The sequence below is a fragment of the Podarcis cretensis genome (genome assembly GCF_951804945.1).
Source record: "Podarcis cretensis genome assembly, chromosome: 5".
NCBI classification, from domain to species: Eukaryota; Metazoa; Chordata; class Lepidosauria; order Squamata; family Lacertidae; genus Podarcis; species Podarcis cretensis.
The window spans coordinates 31,372,962-31,400,364 of record NC_137174.1 but is presented as its reverse complement, the minus strand read 5'-3'; the positions used below and the strand labels follow the sequence as shown (position 1 = coordinate 31,400,364).

At 47.0% G+C, this 27,403-nt stretch overlaps 1 protein-coding gene and 3 long non-coding RNA genes across 5 annotated transcripts in view; 2 read left to right on the top strand and 2 right to left on the bottom strand.

Annotated features, from left to right (window-relative positions):
* LOC307216337 overlaps nucleotides 1–27,403 on the top strand; it is a 355,708-nt gene that overhangs the window by 120,579 nt on the left and 207,726 nt on the right. The window lies entirely within an intron of this gene.
* The window catches only part of LOC307216357, a 621,279-nt gene that overhangs the window by 408,117 nt on the left and 185,759 nt on the right, over nucleotides 1–27,403 (bottom strand). The window lies entirely within an intron of this gene.
* LOC307216345 lies at nucleotides 13,670–23,097 on the bottom strand. The gene is made up of 4 exons (XR_013839046.1): nucleotides 23,016–23,097; nucleotides 22,766–22,854; nucleotides 14,792–14,984; nucleotides 13,670–13,700 (listed from the first exon to the last, which is right to left on the bottom strand). It is a non-coding gene; the product is annotated as an uncharacterized lncRNA (long non-coding RNA).
* UNC5B (unc-5 netrin receptor B) overlaps nucleotides 21,984–27,403 on the top strand; it is a 168,281-nt gene continuing 162,861 nt past the window's right edge. For both annotated transcript variants that reach the window (XM_079976254.1, XM_079976253.1), the window contains exon 1: nucleotides 21,984–22,576. In XM_079976254.1, the coding sequence (XP_079832380.1) occupies nucleotides 22,480–22,576 (97 nt within the window). In that variant the 5' untranslated portion in view covers nucleotides 21,984–22,479. The remainder of the gene's footprint in view (nucleotides 22,577–27,403) is intronic.

Below are 27,403 nucleotides of genomic sequence, written 5' to 3'. Positions count from 1 at the left end.
TTTTAAAATATTTACCCGACTGATATATGCAAGTATGTACACACTCTAACATAATATATGCATTCTTGTCCACAGAACTCGGCTGAAGAACTGTATTGCAAAATTCGTAGAAATGCAAACTTTGAAGGATGACTGTGTTTCAGTTTGCATGTTGTGTACATGCAAGTTCTCAACCCTGCCTCTGAGACCAGCTCAGGGAGGAAGACTGCTGGGTAGTGAAGTGGGCAATATACCTGCAGAATCCATCATGTGTCCCAATGCCAGGACCATTCAAGAAACATCAAAAACACATGGATTGCCCCAAAGAAACCTGAGAATGGTACCTGCCCCTACCATGGAGCTGCAATTCTCAGCATCCTTAACAAACTACAATTCCCAGGATTCTTTGGGGGAATCCGTGTGCTTTCAATGTGCATTGAATGTGCTTTAAGCAAGCACACAGATGACATTAGATGGTGGGAAGGGGAAAGGAAGAATGAGGGACTTAATAAATATACAGCCATGTTTGCAGAATGTGACGAATGGTTGGATGAAAGGGGAGGGATTACAGAAAGGGGTGGGGTGTCGATTTTCAAACTTTTTTTTTTTAACTCTAGTGCTCTTGCTGTCTACACAATGATAGTCTCAAGGAAGGAGAAAGCTTAGAAATTCCATTAATTCCCATGATTCTTTACTGTGCTTTTATAAACCAGTCATTTGGGTTTAACATTCCGGGGTCTCGATCTGCCAGTCAGGGGGAACCTAAAATATTAATACCCAGGTTTGCATTTAGCTGAAGATGCTATAATTCATTTGTAGGAACGAACAAAGAAAAGGAAGCCAAAGTGAGTGAATAAAAACAGTGGATAGGGTGGTGAAAGACAATGACTGCGCAGGTGAATGAGATAAGGAGTTTTATCTCGGAAGCATCACATTTTCTTCCAAATTAAAACTTGGGTAATTGCGTCAAATTAAATTTTGTAATGCAGAGAAGAGGAAGTCATAATGTCAGATACTGGGACTGTGGGTCTGGTTTCAAGAGAGTGTTTTCAAATGCATGCAGAGTATCTGTTGCTGGATCTGGTCATTGAATTTCAGCTGTGCTGAAACTTATAAGCTGTAGATTCTCATCAAATATTGTGCCATTACAAAAAAAAGCAGGGGGCTGGAAGAGATGCCTTTAGGCACAAGGCATTTGAAGGTTCCCAGAGTACTTTGGAGCGCCTCGGTGGTTGAACTAAGGGAGAGTTTGACTCAGAGAATTTTCCTCTGGGTCAAGTTATGAGCCCCAGAATTTATTGTCATGCCCTTTTCCAAGGAGAAGTGTGTTAAATGCAGTCTCTACTGCATTCAGCTGGCTAAACCACTGGCTTTTATGTCATCCAGCGACAGATAAAACACAGTGAAAATTATTTCCTTGATGTTTTGTTCCTTTGGAGAGGGTTTGCCTTAGAGTTAGAATAGGATGGAACTTTGCAGATCTAATGACTTGCTTTGTGTCTGGCGGTAATCATTTACAGATGTTAAAAGTTTTTTTTTCCCCTCCATCTCCTTGTAAATTTGTGGATGCAATAAAGTGAAAACTGCTAGGCTTGCAGCCTGAACCTGTGCGTGTTTAGTTGGATGAAAGTCCACTGTGTTCACTAGGGCTTCATTACTAGTAACTGTGCATTGATCTGCAGTGCCTTCTGTTAAGTGGTCATGTATCCTTATCACAAAAGTTTAAAGGACTACGTTTGCCTATAAGCAACCCGTGTGTTGTGATTCTCAGATAAGACCTTGCTCAGTGTCACACCGCCATCTGAAGTGCATTGGGTGGGTACATATGAAGAGTCTTTCTTGGTAGCGGCACAAAATTTTGGAACTGGCTTCTCCATGAGACACACCTGACTCCCTCATTTCCTGTTTTTAGGCACCAGGTCAAGCCACTATTACTTGGGTGAACATTTCCCCTGGACAGTGGTTGACTATCCTAGGTCATTTCCCAATGGGCATTCTGTTATTCTGTTGCAGCAAACCAATAAGGAGGCTTCTGGCACCTTAAAGGCTTTATTGTGACAAGCTTTCATGGACTAGAATCCATCAGTTGGCTGAAGTGTAATCCACAGTTACAGGGGATTTGGTAGATAAATAGGTAGATAAATAGATAGATGGTAGATAGATAGACGCGCACACACACCTTGGGGGGGGGTCCAAAGGAAAGGAAATGCAACAAAATGCAGATAGCGACAATTCAATTAGCGCCAGAATGCTTGCAAAATAAACACAGCGACCCTTTACAACCACAGGGATGGGGGGGGGGGACAACCAGCCATGAAAAGCTGAGTTAAACGTAGCTAGGTCATTACAATATTCTGTTTAATTTTAGAGAATCTGCTTGTTTTATTGATATCAATTTTTAATGCATATTATTTGTATTTTAAAATGAGTCATGAACTCCTTGAAAATCCTTGATGAAGAATGGGATAGAAATGTCTCAACCATACAAAATGTTCCTTGGAACGACAGTCCCATGCTGCAGACATGAAGTGCAGAATGCAGAACTACAGGAAATCTATGGTGGAGATGTGCATGCCCTCCCTTTTCATCCCAGTAGGTGGCACCCTCTGGCAAGAGTACAGCGTCAGCTTAGGGTTTCCTATGACTCCAAAACATTTGCATTTGCAAAGTCTTTCTTCTGACACTCACCCTGCTGGTCACATACCTATTCTAGCAATCATGGTGTGTGCCAAGGCCTTATATGACTCCACCTCTTTCTCCTCCTCCCAGGAAGATGTGGGTTGTCCATGTGGGTTTTATGACACAGAGACAGTTTGGATGATCATCTTTCGCAGGGCAACTGCATGAAGTCATCACAAGCTGATGTTATGGGGGAGGAGTGGAATTGGGATGACTGGTGAGAATGTTCCTCAGCAATGGCTTTAGCTACAATCTGTTACCCTTTTCCTTGGGAGTGAACTCCACTTCCAAGTCAACCTGCGCAGGATTGCACTGTTGGTGACCCTCTGGCCCAAACTATGCTTTGAAGCAGAGATGAGGAAACGATGGTCCTCTAGATGCGGCTGGACCACAAGTCTGTGGCTGGGTCTGTTGGGAGCTGAAGTCTGTCTGGAGAGTCACAGGTCCCCGTCCACCCCATTCATGTTTTAAAGATTTCCCAAGGCTGAGGTATGATCTTGACTGGTGTCAGAACCTTCACAAGACTGCTCTCAGTTCTGTGTGATTCAACCCTTGTTTGAAGGCCCCAGCAACAGAGATGGTGGGACTGACAGACCAGCTGGTTGAACGGGACTCAATGTGACTCAAATAAGTACTTGGTAGGCTGAAGAACGGGTCACGTCTGGGATTGGTATCTCTGAGGTTAACACTACTAAGCGGTATAACAGGAACACAGGAAGCTGCCTTATACTGACTCAGACCATTGGTCCACCCAGATCAGTATTGTCTAAGCAGCATGTCTCCAGGATTTCAGGCAAGAGAAATTCTGAGTCCTACCAAGAGATGCTGGGGATCGAACCAAGGACCCCCTGCATGCAAAGCAGATGCTCTACCTATTGGTATTCCAGTCTCCATTTATGTGAGCAGAAGGCTTTTTTAGGTTGGTAGGTCTGCCCATAAGTCAATGCCATACCTCAGTACTGATCTGGTGGGGAAGGGACAGTGAACCAAGCGACTGCTTTGTAACCAGAGTCTGTGGAGGAAGTTGCTCTGGTTACAAGAGCTATGGAATTGGCTTCTTTTGATTGTATCACACCTTTCCCCAACACACACACACAACCCAAGGACCTCAAAGCGATGGTCTAGCCTCACACAGCAAACTTGAAGGAGGCAGTGTGACTCGCCCTAGGCTTCAAAGCTAAGGGAGGTTTTGAAGCCAGTTTGCCTATGCCTATGTTGTACCACTTTTACACGCTCTTGGGGAGTCCTTTTCTTTATCCAACCCATTCCAAATGTAGCTGCCATAGAATGTATCAATATCTTTACTTAGCCTTTCCATTTTACTCTCTCAGCGCATGTTCCTTTTCTTCCTTCACCTCGCAAATTCCTAATTAGGTTGGAGTGACTGTCAGACACAATAGTGTAGTTATGCGTAATTTATGCAGATTGCCTTGAAGACCAAAGCAGCCTTGGAATGGAATGGACAAGGGCCTCTAGCTAACCTAGTGTGTCCCTACCGAAGGCTCCTTCCATGTTGACCAGGGCTGAAAATAACAATCCAAAGTGTGCTAATCTCCCTGAGAACCATCAGTCGCATCTTGAAGTGATAAACTGGATAAAGACAGAGGCTGCCAGAAAAAAAAAAAGCAGTGGTTGTTTGAAGAAGCAGAAAACACAGTATCAGGCTTTTAAAATGCTTTAGTCTAGTGCAACCTTCATCATTTTCAAGCAGCAGGGCTCAGCTTCTCTCTTGCAACCTACCGGCCAGACTAGTTTAGCCTTGGTGCAATTTAAGCTGCTGTTGATTCTTGTAGTCTATACTGTATTTTGATTTGCAAAGCGCTCTGCGATCTTCATTGTGCTTGCCCTGCGAGACAGGGTCTCTATGATGTGCAGGAAACAACACCATGATCCTTTCCCCAGCCAAGATTTAGGCAGGTGAGGCTGGATTCGTTCTAACTGTCCTTGCATATAATAGGCTGGTGCACTGTTTGACTATTAAATCCAACTCTCTTGTACTGCAGTTTTCAGCTGTACTATTGCTCCACTGGTCCTGGTGATGCCCATTAGTACTGTATCATTGCATTCCATGACCTCATTGAATCAAAGGAAAACTCTGATCCGTAAGAACCGTTGATGACAAATCAAACCAACTTAGTCTTCTGAGTCCACTTCTTTCAGTCTAACAGCAGCCGGCCACATACATTATTATTATATATATATATATTTATTTATACCCCACCTTTATACACTTGGGAAGCCCACAAACAGAGGAGTGTGGCCTAGAGGTTATAGAGTTCTGGGCTAGGACCTGAGAGACCAGGGTTCAAATCGCTGCTTGGCTAAGAAACTCACTGGGTTTCACAGTCACAGTCTCTCAGCCTAACCTACTTCACAGGGTTGTTGTGAAGATAAAATGTAGAGGAAGAGAACGTGTACACACCGTCTTGAGCTCCCTGAAGGAGAGGTGGAAATATAAATTAGATAGATAGATAACTTGACCTCAGTTTCTGGTAGTCAGAAATATATGACTCTGTGCCCCTTCGCCCCACATTTCTGCCCCATTCACACAGCCAAAGATATGGAGCAGACAAATGCAGAATGTGGTTTTGAGACATGGGTAATTTTGGCAAGATCTTACATGGCGAGAAGGGGATTCGGGTGCATCGCTGCTGAAAACGGTAGACAGCCAACATCTACTTTGCTTTTTTAAAAGCTTTAAGTGAATTCATAAAGAATAGATCCATGCACAGTTCTGTATACTCCTGAAATGGTAGCACAAAGCTATTGCAGAGCAATGTATTTGAGGTATGGTACAGTAGACCTCAGCCTGTAGGGACTGGAAGTGGAGAAGACAGAGAAACCAAGAGGTGAAGTCAGTGACAGGTACAGTCATCCCTTTGCTCATCATAAGTAAGAAGACAGGCAGCCAAGAGCTGGTTGAGGCTGTGAGGGCCATTTGTCTCATTTGCACCCATGGACCAGCCTCTGTTGCTTAGAAGAAGGAGCATGTTTCAGCCTCGAGCAATGCTGATCTGATGGAACTACCTTGGTGCTTACTGGAATGCAGGGAATAATGGCCAACACGGAGACAACAAGGTTGTCATTCAGCACAGTTTGGGTGGAACGTGCTGGACCAACCACACCATTCAGTTCGGAATGTTACACAGGGAGGGCTGAACTTGCCATTGCAAGTTGACAAATGGGTCACTGCACCCGAAAGTGGCTACGTGAATGGCCCTAAATTCAATGGAATTGCTTAATGAAACTGTCAGTCATAGCCTTGCGAGTCACCACGCTCACCCTAGCCTACCAGCAAAGCAGTACTGCAGCAGTGGTATCACGGCACAAGAAAACAGACTTGTCATGGGCAGATTAAAATGTGCTGTGGTGCTATCATGCATGCAGGTTTCAAAAAAACCCTCCCTTTTTCTGCTGCACCATTGAGAGAGGATTAGATAGGATGGGCGATTCTTCATGGCCAATGGGATTGCAGCTCTCTGACCCCCAAATGCTGCGTTTAGCTACTTGTTATAGCTTCGTTGGGAAGATGTTTTCCTCATGATTCTCTTTCGGTTAATCTCTTTGGTCACCATTCTTATTTTCAAGGATCTGAAGGGCAAAAGGTTTCATGGTTAGAAGCTGGGTGGGAGCTCTGTGCAGCCGGATCAAGTCTGAGAGTCTTCTTGTCATATATTCGGTTGTTTCACAGCCCTCCTTGCCTTGTTTATGCTTTCTAACCCTCAACATGAAACAGTGCATTGCAGGCACCTTTGGCGTGGTGCAGTGTGGTGTTGCTTGTGACACAAGATATGGGTAATATGATTCAGCAGTTGAAATGTGAAGGATCGCTCTTTTCTGCTGGGGGCTGGTTTTGATATGTCTCACTCAAGCAGCCTATGATTCTACACAACTATAGCTGAAGACGATTGCTTCCCCTCCCCTTCCTTCACAGAGCTTGGTTGAAAGAGGAATCATTGCCAGTGGTGTCCATACTCATCCTGCTTTTGCTCCATGGGAAGCGATTCTCTCAGAAACTATCTTCTGTCTCCAGGCTAAGTATACTTTACTTAATTCCAAAGAAGCCAAGTATTCCATTCAACAGTGATGAAGAACTCATTGCCCCAGCTTTGAATCAAACAATGGGTGTCCTTGAAACCTTGCAGCTGCTTTTTATTCTCTTTTTTAAAAAAAAAAATATGGATTTATTCCGGTCTGATTCTGTTGTGGATTTCAGAGCATTGTTGGTTTATGCAGCATTGCATAAAGTGTGGGGAGAGACATAAAAAGACTCATGCAGAGAATGAGCAGGCTAAGAGATGTCTAGTACAGCAATGGCTTGCACAGAAAGCAAGATGCATCTCTTGCAGAAAGATAAATAGGCATAGTGCCATTTTCCTTTTTTCTAATGCTGTTAGATAACAGTGTTTCTCAAACTTGGTTCTCCAGCTGTTGCTGGACTGCAGTTCTGGTCATCCCTGACTACTGGTCCTGCTAGCTAGGGATGATGAGAGTTTTGGTCCAACAACTGCTAGAGACCCAAGTTTGAGAATCACTATCTTAGAGCATCAGAAAGCAGACGAAGCAGGTGCACTAAATTGAGTTTATCACAGAAAATGAGGAAACAGCCATTTTTTAAAAGATAACCCATTGATTTAAAAGCTTCATAATGAGAAGCTTGGGTGAACCAAAGCATGTTACAGAAGGACCACAAGGTGCTGTGCATACCCAGTCTTGAAATAGACAATAGATTGTTGTTGTTTTCCAGAGAGTAGGTATTATTGTTTCTTAAGAGTCTGTGCACTCATTTCATTGGTCCAACTTTCATCTCTGAACTAAGATTTTGAAGCACATAAAATCCCTGAAAACTTTGCGGGGGGGGGGGGAATGGCCAAGGATCGTTTGGATGAACTGAATAGAACTGTGAACTGAACATGAATTGAACTCATTCATTTTGTAAAGGGATGAATGTGAATTGGAATTATTTGCTGTTGAGACGTGTTGAACTTTAACTAGTTCCTTTTTAAAACTGAACTTTTCAAGATCTGAAACATGCCAGCAATAGAGATTTCTCCTAATCTGCCTTCCTATTCAGATTCACTTTTAAAAAAAATGACGAGTGGAACATACCATTCCACTTAAAAGGAAAGCAATGAAACGTGACAAAATTGTTGGTTGGTGGTTTTTGTTTTTTTTAAGAAACTGGTTGAAGGTTGCTACACATGCCAATGTATTGAGATTTACCAATGTTATATAAAGGCAATCTGTGATTGCACTATGGATATTTTTGTCTGGAGTGTCCATTATTTCTCTCCCCTCCCCTCCACTTGAATGCTTATAATATCAGCTGAAACAGGCAATTGCCGAGACTTCCTGTTGAGGTGGATTTCATCACAGTTGGACTTCAGTCTCACAGCAGATTTTTAAGCTGAGTATTATTGTCAGTCATAAATTGTTCAGACTGAAGGTCATCACAACAGGAACACGGAAAGGAACAAAGCTAAAATATATCTAGATAAATACCCTGGCCGGTATCAAAGCGAATGGATCTTTTTTACTTATTGCATGTTATATGGAAGAATAACCATTACAGTTGATGATATCAGAGAATCGCCATTACAGTTTATTGCATTTAGTTTAGCAAAGCCCATCTAATTTCAAGGCAACTACAGCCTTAAAGGCCACTTTATTGACAACAAATTTATTATAGCTAAGGACATTATAACTGGGTAATTTGGGTATCATTTTATTAATTGCATTGTACTTCATCTTTGCTATTCATTATTGTAGTGAATGAAGCTACTTCGCTACTTCTGCATGAAACTACTTCACTACTTGCAATATTTTATACCAGGGCTTTAGAGCCTTCGGCTCTTCGTAAGTTGTTGGACTACAACTCCCATCATTCCCAATGATAATATGAATCCTCTCAAGGTGCCTCAGGTTTCTTTAAACAGGTAACTGCTGACCAACCCCCACTGCACATACAGACCAAATATTCAGTATGGGAATGCAATATAATAATACAATACAATATAATATAATATAATATAATATAATATAATATAATATAATAATTAATATAATATACAGTAACAAGGGAATGGCTGTGCTAATCTGCTTTATGTATCCTCTAATAGACAAGTTGGGGGATCCAATCTGCATCGAACACATACAAAAAGATAGAGGGGCATTAGCACAGCCATTACAAAAAACAAGAAAGGAAGCGTGTGTGTGTGTCTGTGTATGAGAATTAGCCTTGAAGAAGCACTTGGAAAACTATTTCTCCCTTCTTTTTTAACACATGGTTGTTCCTGGATTGGGTTAGCTTCGCCACAGTTGTCCATGCACTGGTAATGTCAAGCTTGGATCATTGCAATGCGCTCTATCTCGGGCTACTCTTGAAGGTGGTTCAGAGGCTGCAGAACGCAACTGCTAGGTTGCATATAACACCTTGTTTGCAGCATTCGCCGAGGCTGCCAATCCGCTACTAGGCCAAGTTCAAGGTTTTTCTCACTAACATTTATGGCCCTATACAGCTCAAGGACAGGCTGCTTGGGGGACCACCTTATCCTTCACATTCCACATGAACCACTGCATTCTGCAAGTGGTTTATCCAGCAAGCGCCCAAAATATCAGAAGCCCATTCCACAGTCACTCGGAACAGGGCTTTCAGTGGGGTTCTATGGAACAGCAGGTTCCTGCTATCTCTACTTTCCAGAAATAAGAGCAGCTGGAAGAAAATATCTCTGCCTTGGCTTTTAAAAAAACAAGACTGTTTTTAGAACTACTGTACTGTTTTTAGAACTACTTTAGCTGTGTTTCTGATATGCTTGTAAGTTGCCTTGGCACACGTGTAAAAAGTGATGCATAAATTACCTATAATTTATAACAGAATAATAATAGATCATTATCATCTCTATTATCTAATAGCATATATTATTCTATAACAAGTTGTGTGTGTGGTAAATATCCTTGCTAAATCAATAAACAAAAATATACTCCCCCTCCATTCATGATGGCTAAAGAACAAAGCCAGTCCAAGTCCTTTTGCTGCCTAAGATGAAGGACAAGATCGCATTCCCCCATCCAGTTCACATATAGAAACTGGTGACAGGGCAGCATTTCAAGGCTCACCTGAGGCTGACAGCCTAACCTGGGCAATGCAGAGCAGACCCAATGGCACACACAGCTCTGACCTTCAACACCTGTTGACACTTCCCACCCTCAACACCTGCTGCGTGAGGCAGCTGCCTTCCTCTGTCTAATAACAGGGCTGGTGTTGCTAGAGAGCAATTAAAGAACTGGCTTTTTTTTTCTTCAGTCTTTCAGAGAGCCATTAAAAAGAGTCTAATTCTCTGTTGGGCTTTTATGAATGTGAATAATTAATATGCTCAGAATAAATGACACAGAGCATAACTGGATTGTGAAGCCTCTCCCCATTTATATATTCATCGGGAGAGTGCAAAACTCTTGTCTTTACCAAAGGACAAGTGCATGGTTCAAGTGTGTTGAGGGTCACTAACTTCTAGAGAGTGGGCTTGAAAGCAGACTACAGATTGTGTTTATTATCCGTCGCATGTGGTTGTGAGAATGGAAGCAACCAGAGACATTTATTCCGGGCGGCCTAAAAGGAAACCTTGAAAGAAATATTCTCTGTATTTATTGCATTATAAAAGGGAGCCAGCCAGGTCTGAAGGGACTTATCCTCTGGTGCAGGAAAAAAGGGAGCAGTAATTTGGCAGCCTTGCCCTACAGTCTGTGCTACCTGGTCTCTTGGCATGAGCATAGCTGTCAACTTACAGATTTGAAAATAAGGGACCAGCAGCCTTGAAAATAAGGGATCAGCAGCCAAAATAAGGGACCTGCAGCCTCACCTGTTCCAGGCACTCCAGTCTTCCTGTCCTCCTGCAGTCTGGTCAAACTCATGCTGGTAGCTTCGAGAACACTGTCCAACCAACTTTGTAACCAGAGGTTCAACTGAATAGAATCTGAATCACATGCACCACAAGGCCTATGCAGCCTCAACTTAAGATGGCTCCCCGGCCTGGCTTTGCACTGCAAAGTTTGCAGCAGCACGTGCAACAAAATGGCATCCAGCATTCAAAAAACCCCTCAGCTTGCATTAATTAGCCACACACACACACAGCCTCGCCCCCTCCCACGAGATCTCCTTTCCTGTTCCCCCACCATGTGCCCCCGCTCCAGACAGACCTTTTCGCCGGCAAGGGTGAGTGGGCCGTCGATGACGTATCCATCCGATTCCGATCTGAGCACTCAGCACAGTTATGTTCAACTTCTGAGCCCCTCTGACCCAAAGGCAGAAAGCCCAGCCAGCAGCCAAACGAAGCCTCAAGGAAAACCACCGTCACCTCTCCGCTGGGAAGCGCTGAGCAAAGGCGAGTCCCCAGGGAACGCAGCCAATTTGATCAGCACAAGGCATGCAAGCTCTACCCCCCAGTCGTTCTTAGACTTCTTATTGGGTGAGCAACACAGCCAAGCAACACAGTTGGAGCCTCCCTCCTCCCTGGCCGGCAGGGAGGGAGGGAGAGGAGCTGCTTCCTTTGAAATTTAAGGGACATCATTTAAGGGACATCCATCAATAAGGGACAGCAGCGGGACATGGCACTGGAATAAGGGACTGTCCCTTCAAATAAGGGACGCTTGACAGCTATGCATGAGAGATCTGTCTTAGAAAAGGCCTTGGGGTAACTGTGGAAGGGTTGCAGTTGGGTGCTGTGATTGCACCCAAAAATACAAAGTGTAGTCCTAGCAAACCAACTGGAGAGTTGAGTCCCAGTGAACTTGGAAGGCCTTCCTTCTGAGCAAACAGACAAACAGACTGGCCTTGCTTACATCCTCGTGCATCTGATTTGGCTCCTCTGTTTGCTTAACTGCCAGGATATTCAAAACTTGGGAGAATTAATGGCCCGTTCCCTAATCCATTGGTGCTAACATCAACTAATGATAGGAAAGGAGGAGGGAGAGAGAGAGAGACTGACGTGGTCTAATGTGTTAAAAAAACAACAAAACAAAAGCACACCACCAGTCGTGTTTCCCCTTCATAAGCACTTTGCTAGGCATACATGAGGATGAAGCAATAAATTAATGTTCTGTAGTGGGGGGAGCACAATCATTCTGCCATCTCCCCAGGGCATGTCCTAGCCAAACCGAGGCTCTTAAAAGAGGAACTTGAGGCAAACCTGTAGGGTGTTAGGAGTGCTTTTCCATGTCTCCTGCTGATGGGCCGATTCCCCGTTGTCCAAGTCCCAGGCTCTCATTCACACCCTTTGCTTCCGGGCTGCTGGTGCTCCTCGCACGTCCTAGGAGCCTGACAGCGTGAGCCGCTGCTTGACCGCAGCCTCATCCCAAGCCTTGGCCTTACTGCTGATTAAGACTTTCGTTGCTGGGCATCTGAGGGTTACGCGGCCAAGCCACCCCCTGACTTTCCTCCGAGGTCACCAGGAAGCAAGTGTGTAACAAGAGATCTTAATTAGACGGTGGTCGTGGGTGCTGCTGCAGCTGCTGCTGCTGTGTCCCTAGCCTGGCTGAGGCTAAGGTTGCACAGCGCCCCCTTGTGCTCACTTGTTTTACTGCCGCAGGACAGTTTGGGAGAAACTGGAGCTTTAAAGCGGTGTTTATTTCCTCTGTCAAATCCCCCACCCCATCCCCTTTATTTTTAACTGAGCAGTAAATTCCGTTGTTCCTGCAGTTGAGGCCGGCCTAAACTGAAGTAGCACAGTACAGAAAGCACGGTCGGGGTGTGTGTGTGTGTGTGTGTGTGTGTGTGTGTGTGTGTGTGTAACGGGGGGGGGGGCTGCTGGCCCTGCACGCTCCATTGATCATTCAGGTCCATCATTGTTTTCTGTGTTTCGTTAATAACTGTGTCAGGAAAGAACCCGGAGGAAAGCAAGAAGCTTAAAAGGGAGCTGGAATTCCGCCCCACCCACCCCCGTTGCAACACAGCAATGAATGAGAAATGGCGATGCCAAACTAGCCATCGACGCCAGGAGTTTCTAGGCAGTTAACTAATCTAACGACTTCCACCCCATATGCAATCAGAACAAAATGTTATGGAGCTAGAATTTAAACAGGAGGGAAGATGCTTATTTCTAAAGCGCTGAAAAATCTGTACATTGCATAACGTTGCAGCAGCATACCGGGCAGAGGATAGAAAGAGGGTTTTGCTGTTAAGAATGCAGAAAAGGGATTTTAACAAGAAAGCAGAATCTGCAACAACATGTTGCTCTGTAGTTCCAGTTAGTCTGCCATGTCTCTCCCCCCACTCCAATACTCCATTCCATTCCATCCCTCCCAGTGTTCTTCCTTGGCCTCATCACGCAACATTCTATGGCCAATGAGGATGCTCAGTCCTCGCTGGCATGTTTTGAGGACTTTCCCTCCCCACAGGTTTTCTGAGGATCGTCCAATCCCCTGCAATGCAGGAATATGCAGGTGTCCCATACAGGGATCAAACCTGCAACCTTGCCATTATCAGCACCACACTCTAACCAACTGAGCTGGTTTATTTTATTTTATTTTTACTTCTGCAGACCTTGGCATTGCACCTCCTGATCCCTACTTCTTATACATAAGTGGTGCTGTTTGGGCTACATAAAGATCCACACTTGCAGAATGAGATTGTTAATAGTATATAGGATTCAAAAAAACGAATCTGAGCAAGATTTAGGGAGAATCATGGGCACCCATGGGGGGCAGGAAGGGGGCTGTTGCTCACCACTCAGATGAACCATAATTTCCAGCTTTTTAAAAAAGAGTTTATTTCTATCATTTGTAGAACCTGAGATATGAGACAAAAACGTACAGGCACTATTCTCATCCCCCCCTGACAGATTAGCCTGCTCCCCATTTTCAGTGTTTCACTTCCCCCACCCCCTAGAGAAACTCCTGTGGGTGCCCATGGCAGTAGTATCTTTCAATCTGTAAAGTAGCAGAGGATTTTGTTTAAAAATGGGGATCGTAGAACCTTCAGCATTTGTTTCTAGCATTATAATAGCTTTCAGCATTTCAGAGTCATTGTCACAGCGATCAGTTACGTTTTCCTGTAGAGCAGGGGCAAGAAACAGAAGTTGTTGGTTTCCAACACTCCTCAGCCCCAGTCAGCATGGCCCAGCAGTCAGGAATGTAGTCCAGCAGTGAAGTTCCTGCTTTTTAAGTCATCAAGGTTTCCCAAACTTGGGTCTCCAGCTGTTTTGGGACTACAATTCCCATCATCCCTGACCACTGATCTTGCTAGCTAGGGATGATGGGAGTTGTAGTCTGACAACAGCTAGAAACCCAAGGTTGGGAAACCTTCCTCCAGATGAACTTTCAGGAAGACCAAGATATAGGGATGAGAGGCCTCTAATTATGAAGGCCTTCTATTAAGTAGTGGCTACAACTGAACTGACCTTTTTGGTGCTGGCCCCTGAACTTCTCTATTTGCTTCTTAGCTGTGTGACAAAACCAGAAACAAGTCCATCCGCCTTGCCATTCCATTTGGACAGGCTTTTGGTGGCTAATGCTTGGTCATCTTTGGTGCCAGGCTCATCATGTTGGCCCCATGTTTTCTTTCTGCTTGGAATTCTATTTGCATTATTAAAGTATTTTAGGTGAACTCCACATTGGCAACCATTGACATGATTGAAAAAAGAGGGCTGAAATAATGTGTACATTTAGTTTTAAAGCCTGGTCTGTTGCTCACAACAGCCTTGATCTCAGACATTAAGCAAAGAAACAAATCTGGCGTACGAAGGAGATTTTGAATAAATTTGATTAAGAGGATCCTCCATTTCAGGATGATGGTGGGTGTGCTTTTTTATAGAAGCAATTTAGGTTTAGACATCACAATCATTTTTTAAAAATGGCATTTTTCATTTCATGGGGGAAAAAAGCTGTGGGCCCCTGCTCCAGAATGTGCTCCTGATCTAGAATGGAGAAACTCACACCAGTTTCCTGGTGCAAATTGCCCCCTGCCTGGCTGCTACTTGCACCTCAATGTTCTGTTTGCAATAACCAGCACATTTGGGGACACGCAGAGGACTTTCTGCAGGAAATTAGTGCTGTATCAGGAGTATATTCCTGCTATGGAGCCCATGGCTGCATTTCCCCACACATAAAAGAAGAAAGGTGGTCAGATTAGGTATGTACCTACCATAACGTATAGTTGTTACTTCAGAGCCTGAACTATACCAGTCTCCCTCAAGCTTCAGAATGTGCTCTGCTGCCATTCTTCATATACAGTATGTGAAGGATCAGTGCTGGAGTCAAGGGAAAGCCTTGGGGGAGTGGAAGGTGCCTTCTTTTCTCTTCCCTAGGGTATAGCTCAGAAGTTCGAGAAACAGCACCTGAGAAAAAAGCAATCTGAGCCTTAGATGCTAACGTTGCTCTTTTCCTTGTATGGGCAAACATGAAGACAGTTTACATCTTTTCCAGGTGTTGTGGAAAGTTGTGGAAAGATTTAACTGGAAATTTAAAATGTTTGGGGTGTTAGGGGAGGGGTAGTACCTCTGGTGGGGAACACATCATGCTCCTTCTGGGGTAGTTGGGCCACCTTTGGTCCCCGCCCTGCACTCAGCTCTCACCTGTGGCTCCTACAAGCTGTCAGCATGTAACAGCAGCCACACCATCTTGTATCTGTGAAGCAGAGTCTAGTCCATTAAAGCTTAAGCCATAATAAAATTAGTTAGTGTTTAAGGTGCCATGAGACTCTTTTGTCAGATGTTTTCTGCAGCATACTAACATGGTTTTCCAAGTGAAAATATACCTTGCAGGCTTGTTGTAAGGCTGGGTTGAGGAATCCTTCAAATGTTGCTGGACTCCAACTCCCATCAGCCCCAGCCAGCATGAACGATGACTAGGGACACTGTAGTGCAGCAACCTCTGAAGGGCCACAGGTTCCCCATCCCGACTGTAACTTGCTATGACATTTGCATGCACGGTAAAGGTAAAGGGACCCCTGACTAGTCATGACTGGGGTTGCGGTGCTCATCTCGCTTTACTGGCCGAGGGAACCGGCGTACAGCATGACTAAGCCGCTTCTGGCGAACCAGAGCAGTGCATGGAAACAGCGTTTACCTTTCCGTTGAAGTGGTACCTATTTATCTACTTGCACTTTGAGGTGCTTTCGAACTGCTAGGTTGGCAGGAGCAGGGACCGAGCAACGGGAGCTCCCCCTGTTGCAGGGATTCGAACCACCGACCTTCTGATCGGCAAGTCCTAGGCTCTGTGGTTTAACCCACAGTGCCACCCGCGTCCCATCTGCATGCATAAAGGTATACAAATAATGCTGGTGATGGTGATTCAATTTCACACGGTCAGTGCAGGGTGTTGTTTTCCTGAGCAACAGAATGACAGGTGTTCCCCATCCACAAAGACTGCACAGAGGAGTGGGCAGTGGAAGCGCTCTACGAATGGGACTGTCAACAAGCAACATCGCCAAGTGACTGCCTGCCTGCTTCCCTTTCCACTTGCCCCATTGGCGCCAGCTCAAAAGCAGCCATAGTCAAGCCTGAAAGGATATCAAGGAAAGGCATCGAACTGCACGTAACAAAAGAGCTGGCTGGTTGTGATCCCCTTGCCAGTTACTAAAGTCATACAGCCACCCAGGAAGAAAGGTTCCTCAGTGCAATCTTTGGTGCCCGGAGGAGGCGGCCTAGGCGGTGTAGATCTGATAACTCTGCTCTCCTGGCCTGAAGCATTCCAGGGCCTCTTTAATCGTCGCGGGGCTATTAAAACAGAGACGTCTGGCAGGTGTGGTTGCTGCACCTGCCAGGTGATTATTATATGGTTATCTTCACTCATATGGTTGCATGGACCTTCAATGCTGCACAGTGCTACGGTTGCCTTATTGCAGGGGTGAGAAACCTGGAGATCGAATACAGACCTCCGGGGCTCTCTGTCTGCCCCTCAGGGCTCTCCCAGCCCATGTGCTTCCAGACTGCACCTGCTCATTTTCCTCTGCTCTTAGACTGCGTATTCTTGAACTGTGATAGTGCTCTGTTTGCTTTGGAGGAGGGTAGGGAGATGGAGGCTGGGGGCAGCAACTTCAGCCCTTTTGCATGGCTGGAATGTCCAACACAGCTCATCCATGGCTCCACTCACTTTTGCTTCTGACCCCGCCCACCACCGTCATGTGGCTGAAGTTTGCCCTTGAAGTGTCCCTTGGGCTGAGATTCCCACCCCTGATTGGTCAACTGAAAACAACCCTGTGAAGTTGCTCATTATTGACTCCCTCTTTTTGGTGGGGATGGCAGACTTCTAGCTGCTGCTGTTCATGGCTGAATACTAGCCCAAAACTTATTGGACATCAAGGACTCAGCCACTGAATAACTTCTCACTGATCACATGAGAGAAATGTGCTTGTGGTGGAGTTGAGAACTTTATGGTGGAACTCATATCTGAAGACCCCCTTGCCTCCCAAGGAAGTGCAAGCCTCTAGTCCAGTTGGTCACTACTAAATCTCAGGACGGCAGTAAAAGAGAGTTGGTCGCTTGCATACTTTATACTGATAGAGTTGTGTGTTTCTCTCCCCCCTGCCTCCCTCCCTCCTTGGGAGTGAATTTCTGACATGAGGCTAAACATTTCATTGACAGCTATAGACAAGCAGGGATAGGCAACACAGTGCCCCCCAGATGTTATTGGACTCAAGTTCCCATCAGCCTCAGCCAGCATGGTCAATAGCCAGGGGTAATGGCAGCCGGATTTCTCTCTGCCACAAACTCTCCCAGATCACTAAGCTCTGTTACCTCTTCAGCTTCCAACACCTCCTTCTTCCAGTCTTCTCCCTCTGACCTCTCACTGTTGTCCCACCCCCAATCCCTGGGCTCTGAGCCTTCTGCCCTTGGGGGTTCCCCAGTTAGTTCCTCCCACCATTCCTCTGCATCCAACCAATCCATTAAAGGCGCATAAACGTAATTTAAGCCTCTGGACTTGATGGTCTGAAGGACTCCACTTGTTTAGATAGGAATATATATTGTTTCACTCTTTGCAATGGTAAGCTGTGTTTGGGGGTCCTCCTGTTCATTCTACTGCACAGGGCCACAGACTCTTGCCCCAAATGCCAACCCAGAATGCACTGGTGCATGCTGTTCTTAAGCAAATGGTGGCCACGGTCATTGCCCGAGTGAGAGACCACGGGAGCCTTGTGTGAGCCAAAGTAAGCTTCATGCAGTAAATCCATGATTGGACCTCTCAGTCTATCTTACTGAAATGCAGCTGGGAGGGCTGCCAGTGTGACTGAGGTAATAAAAGAGCGGAACCTGCAGCCCACCCATGCAGCCCACAGAGTCAGTGTGGTGTAGTGGTTAAAGTGTCAGACTAAGACCTGGGAGACCATGGTTCCAATCTCCACATGGCCATGAAGCCTTGGCCTAGTCACTGCTACTCGGGCTAATTTACTTCACAAGGTTCGTGTGGACATTAAATGAGGAGAACCATGTATACCACCATGAGCTCCTTGGAGAAAAAGGTGGACTAGAAAAGCAACAAACAAACAAATAAATAAACAAACAGCAAGCTAACTGCAGCTTGAGGGCTGGGGAGGAGGTGTTTGAGAATGTGTCATAGTGGAAGGATAAAATCACACACACCACTTGCATAGTGGAAGGATAAAATCACACACACCACTGCCATGACTATGGCCAAAATTGCTGGCACTCTCTCCCTCACATAGCTGCATTTCAAGACAGGCCATTCTTGCGGATCTTCCACATAGATTGGCCCTGAGCTTCCTGGAGGCAGAGTGGGTTATATATAGGTGAAACAAATGGACATTATGGAGCAGGCTGTATGCTTTTCTGACCCACCCACCATCAGAAGTAGGTAGGAAAAGTGTGCGCAGAGCTGTGGAGAGTGGAGTTGCTTCTTCCACTGTCCAAATCCCATTCTGTAAAAATGCAATCATTCCCTTTTTCTAGACAGGAGGAAAGACACATTAAAAACCGTCAGCAGAGTGCAAACAGTCCATCTTTTCTCCTTATCTCTTTGAGATTATCAGGTGCTGCTGTTTTTTTTTTTTTTGGGGGGGGGGGTTAACAGTGCTGTGGAGAGGTAGGAAGGGGGTTATTTCTTTATTCACCCCTCTAAGGCTAATCTTGCCTGCTTCCATCTGTCACAGACAAAACAAAAATCAGAACGACCAGCGATGCTTCCTGGACATTTGAGACCTCTGTGGTCTCTGCATCCCCCCTTAACACGCACACTTGCTTGGGATGGAGGGGGAGGGGTGCCCAGCATCCAGAAAAGGAGCAGGGAATGGGGGGCAGCCAGCGAAGTGTACACTTTCAGCCCTATCTTCAAAATTCATCTTTGAGAAAGAAAGGGGAAGGAGGGGAATGTTTATTTAGGGATATTGAACATTAATGGGTTGAGATAGTCTTCTTGTCTCCTTTCCCACATATGACAAACAAAGAACATTTTCTGTTGCTTTTCTGCATGCAGCCATTAAGATTACTGAAGGAAATGTGCCCTGTGTGAGGCAGCCCTGTTAGCAGTCCCCTGCAGGCAGTTAATTTTGTAGGCCTGCCCTTCTTTAATAAAAACCAGTCCTTTCATACAGAAGAGGTAGAATGGTACATCCACTTCTGCCGCTAGGAAAACCATGCAGGCTCCCATGTTACACAGAGTTCTGTTCTGACCCTATCAGTTTCCAGCAGCAAAAGGCACAAAAAAGCTGCCCTTCTAAGCACAGCTAGGTCTGTTGGTGTGGCTTCCTTCTTAACTTGCTTAAGATTACAACTTCATTTAAAAACAAGTCTCACTGATTTAAGGATTGTGTCATTATCACAGGGCGGATCTACATAGTACCTGAGCTGTGCAGTAGCTATTTTCCCTGTGGTTCAACAGCATTCCTCACATGGCAACAACTCCCGATGACCCAGAGAAGTTTCCACACCAGTGACATACTCTTCTCGGTACACCCAGCAGTGACGTAGAAACTTCTTGCACTGTTTGTTTGTTAGGTAGTAGTTCCTATTACATGTTATAGAGATAGTCGAAAATTGCCACATGTGGAAGCAGTTGCTCAGGTTATGTATAGATCAGCCCTCAAGAAGACTGGTACAGTGAAGCCAAAGAACAATGACTAGTATTTCATGTTTATTTTAGCATCTACATACTAGATCAGGGGTGGAGGGCTGTGGTCCTCTGTTGCTGTTGCAGTCCAACTCCTATCTGCTCCAGTCAGCATGGCCAGGGGGCAGGTTCCCCATCCAGGGGCATCTTACCCATAGAGGCTAGTGGAGCGGGGCACCAGGACACCAAGTTCTGCAGGGCGCCAGGGAAGAGGTGGAGGCTGGACGCAGTGCTTCCCAGCATCAGCTCACTGCCCTCGCCATGCCGCATCAAAGCAGCGCCACGCCCGGAGCCTCCGTCTGCCGTGGCCACCATGGCACGAAGCGGCCAGCTGAGCTGGGAGGTGCCGCCTCCAGCCTCTGCCTCTTCCCCGCTGGAGGAGCCGCCCTCCAGCTGCTGCCTGCCTCCTCCAGCCCCGCTGGCAGCGCCGTCCTCCCTATAAAAACTCTGGGAAACAGGGGGCTGGGCACCGGAGGGAGCTTTGCACCATGGTGCCGAATATACTTAAGACGGCCCTGTCCCCATCCTTGTGTTAGGTGCTGTACATAGAGCAGAAGTGACAGCAGCTGGGATAGCTCAACTGGAAGAGCACAATACTCTTAATCTCAGGGTTGTGGGTTTGAGCCCCACGTTGGGCAAAATATTTCTGCATTGCAGAGGGTTGGACTAGAAGACCCTTGTGGTCCCTTCTAACCCTACAATTCTATGATTCTACGACCCATAAAGTGTGCGACAAATGACAATAGCACCCGTGTGCAATGAAATCCTATGTTTGCTTAGAAATAAGGATTGCTGACATCAGGGAGAGTTTTCAGTGCGTTTACCATCACAGGGTTATTGAGTTGCATCAATGAAGTTTAAGGCTCCACAGTCACTTGCACAGCTGAAGAGACAAACCACTCTATAAAGTTGGAACTGGAAAGTGGCTTGTCTCTTTAGCATGTGGTGGAAAATTCAAAGAAACATTTGTTTGCAGCATAGTTTCAAGGTCCCCTTGAAACTGTACCAGACACTTGTATATCACTGAATTCATAGAATTGTAGAGTTGGAAGGGATCATGAGGGTCATCTAGTCCAACCCTCTGCAATGCAGCAATCTTTTGCCCAGTATGGGGCTCCAACCCATGATCTTTAGATTAAGAGTCCCATGCTCTACCAACTGAGCTATTTGGCCCAGGGATCACATTTTTTGGAAACCATTGCCTCATATTACACAGGACGGGCATAGCTCTGAATTATCGGCACTGCTTCCTTAATGTTTTTTTTTTAAAAAAAATCGGTGATTTCAGTCAGGGAGGAGGAATGCAAAAGTAAAAATCATAATTCCATCTCCATGTTGTCACCTTCACAGCCCACATCTTAAATTTACCTGGGAATAAGTTCTCTTTTACCTTAGCACCAGAGTTGATAATAGGAAAAGCTAGTCAAGTGAAGGTGCAGAGGGATAGTGGCCAAACTAACCGTACCCAAATCCTCAACCTATGCTTGGAAGTGAAATTGACTTTCAGTGGGATCTCTTACATTCAATTAAGTTAGGAAGCAGAGCATCACGCACGGAACACGGGCACGCAGGGTGAAGGGGAAGAGCCTGGCACACGGAGCCATTCCTTAGGTACCAACGGGACCTATTGCTTCCCAGGCGCAGTGGAGAGGCTCGCCAATCGCCACCCTTCGGAGAACCTCTTCTGACGCGCCAAATCCAAACATTACCCGTGTCCCGAGTGACTCTGAAACGGTGGTTAAGAGCGCGCGTTTATGGTCCACGGCGCCGGAGCTTTGCAGCAGAAATAACTGAAAAGTGGGGGGAAGTGGGGATTGCAAGAATGTCGTGCGTTAAGGGAAATGCTCTTCAACCAAGGCAGCGCGTATCCGTCCATTTCATAACATTTATGCACCTTAAAGACCCCACAGCGGTTTACAAAAGGGAGGGGGGAAAGCAGCCTGAAACTTCTGAATACACACGTGCCCGAGATCGGGCTGCTGCTCTTCGGGGCTCCCGCCAACTCGTCTGGAGAGGCTCCAGCTCCGTGATTGAGGAGCCGATCCCCGCCGCCGCCGCCGCCGCCGCCGTGTTTTCCGCGCGGCCTGTGGGCCTGTGGGCCGTCGCTCGCTCCCTGGCGCCCCCCTTCCTTCGCCCGGCTCCGGCTGTCGCTGCGGCTGTCGCCCGCCCCCTCCCGCGGAGCCCTCCTCCTCTCCCTCCTCCTCCTCCCGCCAGCCCGTCCCCTTCTCGCGGCTGGGCTCCCCTGCGCGCGGGACACCTTGGCACTGTCGGAGGAGGCTGGGCGCGGGGAGGATGCGAGGAGCAGCGCCGCGCCGGCAGCAGCAGCAGCAGCAGCAGCGACAGGAGCCTCCGGCGATGAGAGCCCCGCAGCAGCAGCAGCAGCAGCAGCCGTGGCTGCCCCTCTGAGCGCCGCTCCTACCAACTTGGAGAGCGGCGAGGAGCTGCCCAGCCTGGCAGCGCAGGAGCGGCTCGGCGGCACCGGCGACCCTCTTCCTCGCGCGGCGGCGGCGGCGGCGGCGGCGGCGGGTCCCCCCTTTCCCCGCTGTGGGCAGAGGAAGTGTTGCGCGGCCCCCCGTCCCCACAGCGTGGCTGCGAGAGGCGGCGGGAGCAGGGCAGTCTTGGGGCGCCGGGCGGGGAGGCTGGAGCTTTGGAAGGGCTGCCGAGGGAAGAAGCAGAAGAGGAGGGCGCCTCTGGAGAGGGCGAGGAGGCGGCGGCGCAGGAGGAGGCGCAGGAGAGCGGCAGACGCGGCAGCCTCGTCCGCGCCCAGCGATGGCTCCTGCCTGGAGCCGGGGAGTTTCTGGCCCCGGCGGGATCGTCCTGCTCCTGCTGCTGGGGGGCATCGGCAACCTGAGGCTTTGCCACGCAGGTAAGACTCGGCGCGGCTCGGGGGAACGCGAGCGGGGCTGAGGGTGGGGGGGGAAAGGCGGGTAGCGCTGCTTCGTCTCTTCAGGACTTTGCTGAGGTGGAGAGAGACCTGTAATCTCTCCTGGTTTCCCACCCGCTTCCTAAAAGTTACCTCAGACTTTCAAACACCCCCCCCCACACACACACCTACCTCGAGCCCGTTTCCCACTTTGCCGCTTGTGCGTATGGATTCTTCTGCCCGCGCTTATTCCGGCGGCGTCGAGAAGGGGAGCTGGATTACTTAAGGAGGGGGGGGGAGAGTAAAGAAACGAAAACAGTTGCTTTGCGCTATCGCCCTCTCTCGCTCTCCCCCACCCCTCTTTTGGTAATCGAAGACCCCAAACAACGTTGCTATTAAGCGGTAGCGGGGGAGGGCGGGGGCCTCGGCGGGCCGAGTTTGCCCCGCGCTGGTGGGACCACGGGACGGTTCCCCCCGCTGTTCTCCTCAGACGTCGCGGTTTTGAAGAGAGGGTGGTGGAGAGGGACGGGGAAGGTCAGGGGAAAGAAGTCGTCGTGGTGCTGCCTGAGTCAGGGGGACCCAAAGAGGAGAGGTTTCCACAAGTGCGTCGGGAATAGTTCCCAAACACAGCCCCCCCCCCGCCCCCCAACGCTCGGAAGTAGCTGCCGTGGTGCAGCTCGGAGGAGAGTTTTCCAACCTTCCTTAGGAAAGATTTTTCTTTCTTCTTCTTGCCTCCCAGAAAGGTGAATATATAACCCAGCTCACCTTGCAAAAAAAGGGTTTGCTTCGGAAGGGGGACGCAGGATCCCCGATCTCGGGGCAGGTGCATGTGAAAGAAGCTCGTCCTCTGTGTACGATTAACTCGGGAATAAAGCCTACTCGATTCACTTACTCCGAGGAAGGCAGCGTTCACACTTCGGAGGAGTGAGTTCTGCAGGGCTGCGATGCATGTGTGCATAAGTTTGTGGCGTTAGGTTGGCAGCCAGTGCGCGCTTACCTGGGAGTAAACCCCATGGAACCTACACTTGCACCTGAGTAAATGCACTTATCTGTTATATATATGCAAGTAACTGCACACAATTCCCCTGAAATCCAGGTTCCTGGTTAATTGACAGCAATAACTCTTATACTTTTCGCCAGGTGATGGGAGTTGACTGACTCCACCCGTAATTCAAGCAGAAGTGGGTGATGCTACTCTGAATCTTTGTCATGAGTGCCCATGGTGGAAATCTGAACGTTTTAAAAAAGTAAATTGTCAGAGCCCTGAAGCAATGTGCCTGACTCTTTCAGAGACTTATCTGTATTAAATAGTCACTGTGCATGAATTACCCCTTGGAAAGTATTGCTTTAAAAAAAAAAATCTGTGCAAAAGCAATCTGGATTCTCTCCTGCGACAGGAACTAACTGACTGGGATGTAACCGCCCCTCCCTGAGTGGCATCTGAGTAAGTTGCTGGCCTGAGAGACTGCAATTCAAAGTAAATCACCTACTTCAAACCAGGTTGCTAATTTGAGGCGACTCCTGCATGAACTCTCTTCCACAGCCTTACTGTTTTAGACTCCATCCCTAATGCACCCTTTCACTTGAGCAGGAAGTCTTTTTGAACTCAGTGGGGCTTGCTTCCAATTTAACACCATAGTGTTTGTGCTGTTAAGCTGCTATCTGAAATAGGTTATATTGGGGAGTAAGTCCTGTTGATTGTCTGTTTCCACATATCACTTTAGGATATGTTGTAGTAATCTGTTGCAGCAGGAGGAAGCCAGAGCTAGGTGTTGGTTATCTTCCTGACCAGCTTATTTGGAGACAAGTTCCACAGAGTTCAACAGGACATCTATGCAGCGCATTTAGGAGGGGGGGGGGAAGTTTATGCATATTAAAGGAGCAAAGAATCAAGTGTAGCATGATTATCAGGCTGGTTTTCTCTCTCCCGGATAAAGCTGAAAGGTCAAAGAAGAAGAATCTTTCTAATTGTCAAAATAGGCTCTAACAGGAAACTGCAAGGGGGGCTAACCCTTGAAGTTTTAAGACATCTGAGCTGGTTTGAGGAGGGTAATGTGGGCTTCTGTCTTTCTTCAGGATTGTTAAGTATTTCTGTGGTCTGTGCAGCCGTAATCATGTGTTTATTAGGGAGATATTTCTACTTGGGAAAACACACTCACCGCCTTCCCTGGGAAGAGTCTCCTGTTCAGTTGGTTTGGCTGAAGAGTTGTGGCCTAAATATATTCTGTTGGACTGATACTTGTTTTCATGTACTCCATCCTCTTTTAATATCCCTTTGCTTTAGGGTCTGTCATAGCAGACCCCTGCTGCATTCCAGACCTGACAGGGTGAACTGATCCATGCACCTTTATGTTTTCCTGTTTATCTCTGGCTGTTTTGACAGAGACCTGTAATCCTTGCTTGCTGCAAGTCCTCCTGAAACTCAGCAGGGGCTGTGTAGATTTGTAAAGGACAGTGCTATTTGAACTAAGATTTTTTTAAAAAAACAACAACCAAAGATTTATTTTGGGTGGCCCTTTCAATGCAAAACCAAAACCTTAGAACCTGGTATCCGATGATTTGGATGAAAACTGATGATGGATCAGAATGCTCATAATTGCTAATAGCAACCCTGTATGTTGCGCAGCTACTAATAAGTACACTGAGTGCATTGTTTTTAGGGTGCAGTATGCTCTCGTTCCAAAGAGCTTGCTTGTAATTAACCAGAATCAAATTATAATTTGCTCAGAGTCTGGTGCTTTAAAGATGTATTTTGAAGTTGCAGTTAATGATAGGGGAGAAAGAGCCTATAGTGAACAGAGGACATTGTTTAAAGGGATTCTGGAATGTGAAATAGGAGTACTGCTTGAAGGGCTTCTCAGAGAGTACATTTATAGATATGCTTTGCTACAAAATTAAAGAGGACTCAACCAAAGGAGCAGAATTTTCCAAAGCAGGGGCACTGTTTTGCATTCCTTAAGCATTCCGAACATCTGCTGGAATAAAGGAAGGTTTGAGAGTGCAATGAAAATATGTTGAGACCCTGGTTTGAAGTAGGAACTGTCATCTTGCAAAAATAATAATATTTATAGCAAATTTGTATTGCATTGAATGCGATGGTTTAGAGATAGGCAGCAGCGGGGAGGGAGGGTGGTGTGTGTGTGTGTGTGTAGTTTGGTAGCCAGCTGAGGATAGGAGTGAAGCTGTTAGCTGGCCCCGCTGTTACTTCCAGCTTTGCGCTGCATTTGAATCTTATTGATGTTCTCTTTTGCTAGCTGAGCAAATGATAACCCTGTTGAGGATTCCATTCTTTCATTTAATAACCATGATAGCTGGAAGTGCGGCTTAAAAGTTCAGGCGCGGGGGCTCCGTACTGTGGGAATGATGGGATGAGTGAAGGTAATAATCATCTCAACTCGGAGAATTACCTTTTAATTGCAGACCTTTTGGTTCCCTGCCATTGCGTCAAACACAGACTTGAATTATATCCGCCCCATGCTGCTCTCCCTCCAAGTTTGTGAGCTAATATGTAGGGACAGGCTTGTAGGTCTCCTTAGCCTTTTCCAGCAGTTTTCCTTGTGCAACCAAGAGAAACTGAAATGGTGAGCATGTGATTTGGAAGCTTAAACCCTTTGCACCAAGGGTGGGGCAGCCTTTTCCAATCCAAGAGCCATACTGTATTCCCTTCTGGGCAAACTTCAGAAGGCTGCATGCATAGTGGTGGCGTAATGGTTAGAGTGTTGGACTACGACCTGCGAGTCCAGGGTTTGAATCCCCACTCAGCCATGAAGCTCACTTGGTGACCTTGGGCCAGTCACCATCTCTTAGCCTAACCTACCTCACAGGGTTGTCGTGGGGATGAAATAAGGAGGAGGACAACCATGTACACGGCCTCTAGCTCCTTGGAAGAAAAAGGTGGTCTATAAATGAACAGTGGAGGGTGGGACCAGGAGCAAAAGTGGGCGGTGCATTATTTTCTACACACAAACGCACACACCACTGTCTGTCCTCTGTCCAGGCAGGCAGGAGGCATCATCACAGTTCAAGGATACATTCCGGCCAGGCAAAGGCACTCAGGGCACAAGGAAGGACTGGTGATGGGGAGAAAAGAATTATAGACGCATAGAGCTGAAGAGTTGGAAAGGGACCATGAGACTCATCTATTCCCAATTCCCTGCACTGCAGGAATCTTTTGCCCAATGTTGGGGCTCGAACCAGTGGCCCTAAGATTAAGAGTGTCATGTTCTACAGACTGAGCTATCCCACCTCGGGAAGATTCTATAGGAGGCATCCCCAAACTTAGCCCTCCAGCTGTTTTGGGACTACAACTCCCATCATCCCTAGCTAAGAGGACCAGTGGTTAGGGGTGATGGGAATTGTAGTCCCAAAACAGCTGGAGGGCCAAGTTTGGGGATGCCTGTTCTATAGAGAGGGACTTGGGGCCGCATTTGACCTCTGGGCTTGAGGTTCCACTACTCCTAACTGGTATACAATTGTTACTCCATGCTGCAACCAAAGAGCTTGCCTCACCCACATAAATTCATGCATTGGGGTGGGGTGACACATACACCTTTTTTTTCTAACATCACCGGCTTTGTCACTGTTGGGGAGAGGTGTTATTTCAGCCGAGACATAACCTGAGAACCTTGTTTCAGTGTCACAGCTGAGCCCTGTGACTTTACCAACAGAGCTCCTGAAGCACATGCAGAATGCCCCCCCCCTCTCTCTCTCTCTGCTTGCACTGTGGGTTAAACCACAGAGCCTAGGACTTGCCAATCAGAAAGTTGGCGGTTCGAATCCCCGTGACAGGGTGAGCTCCCATTGCTCGGTCCCTGCTCCTGCCAACCTAGC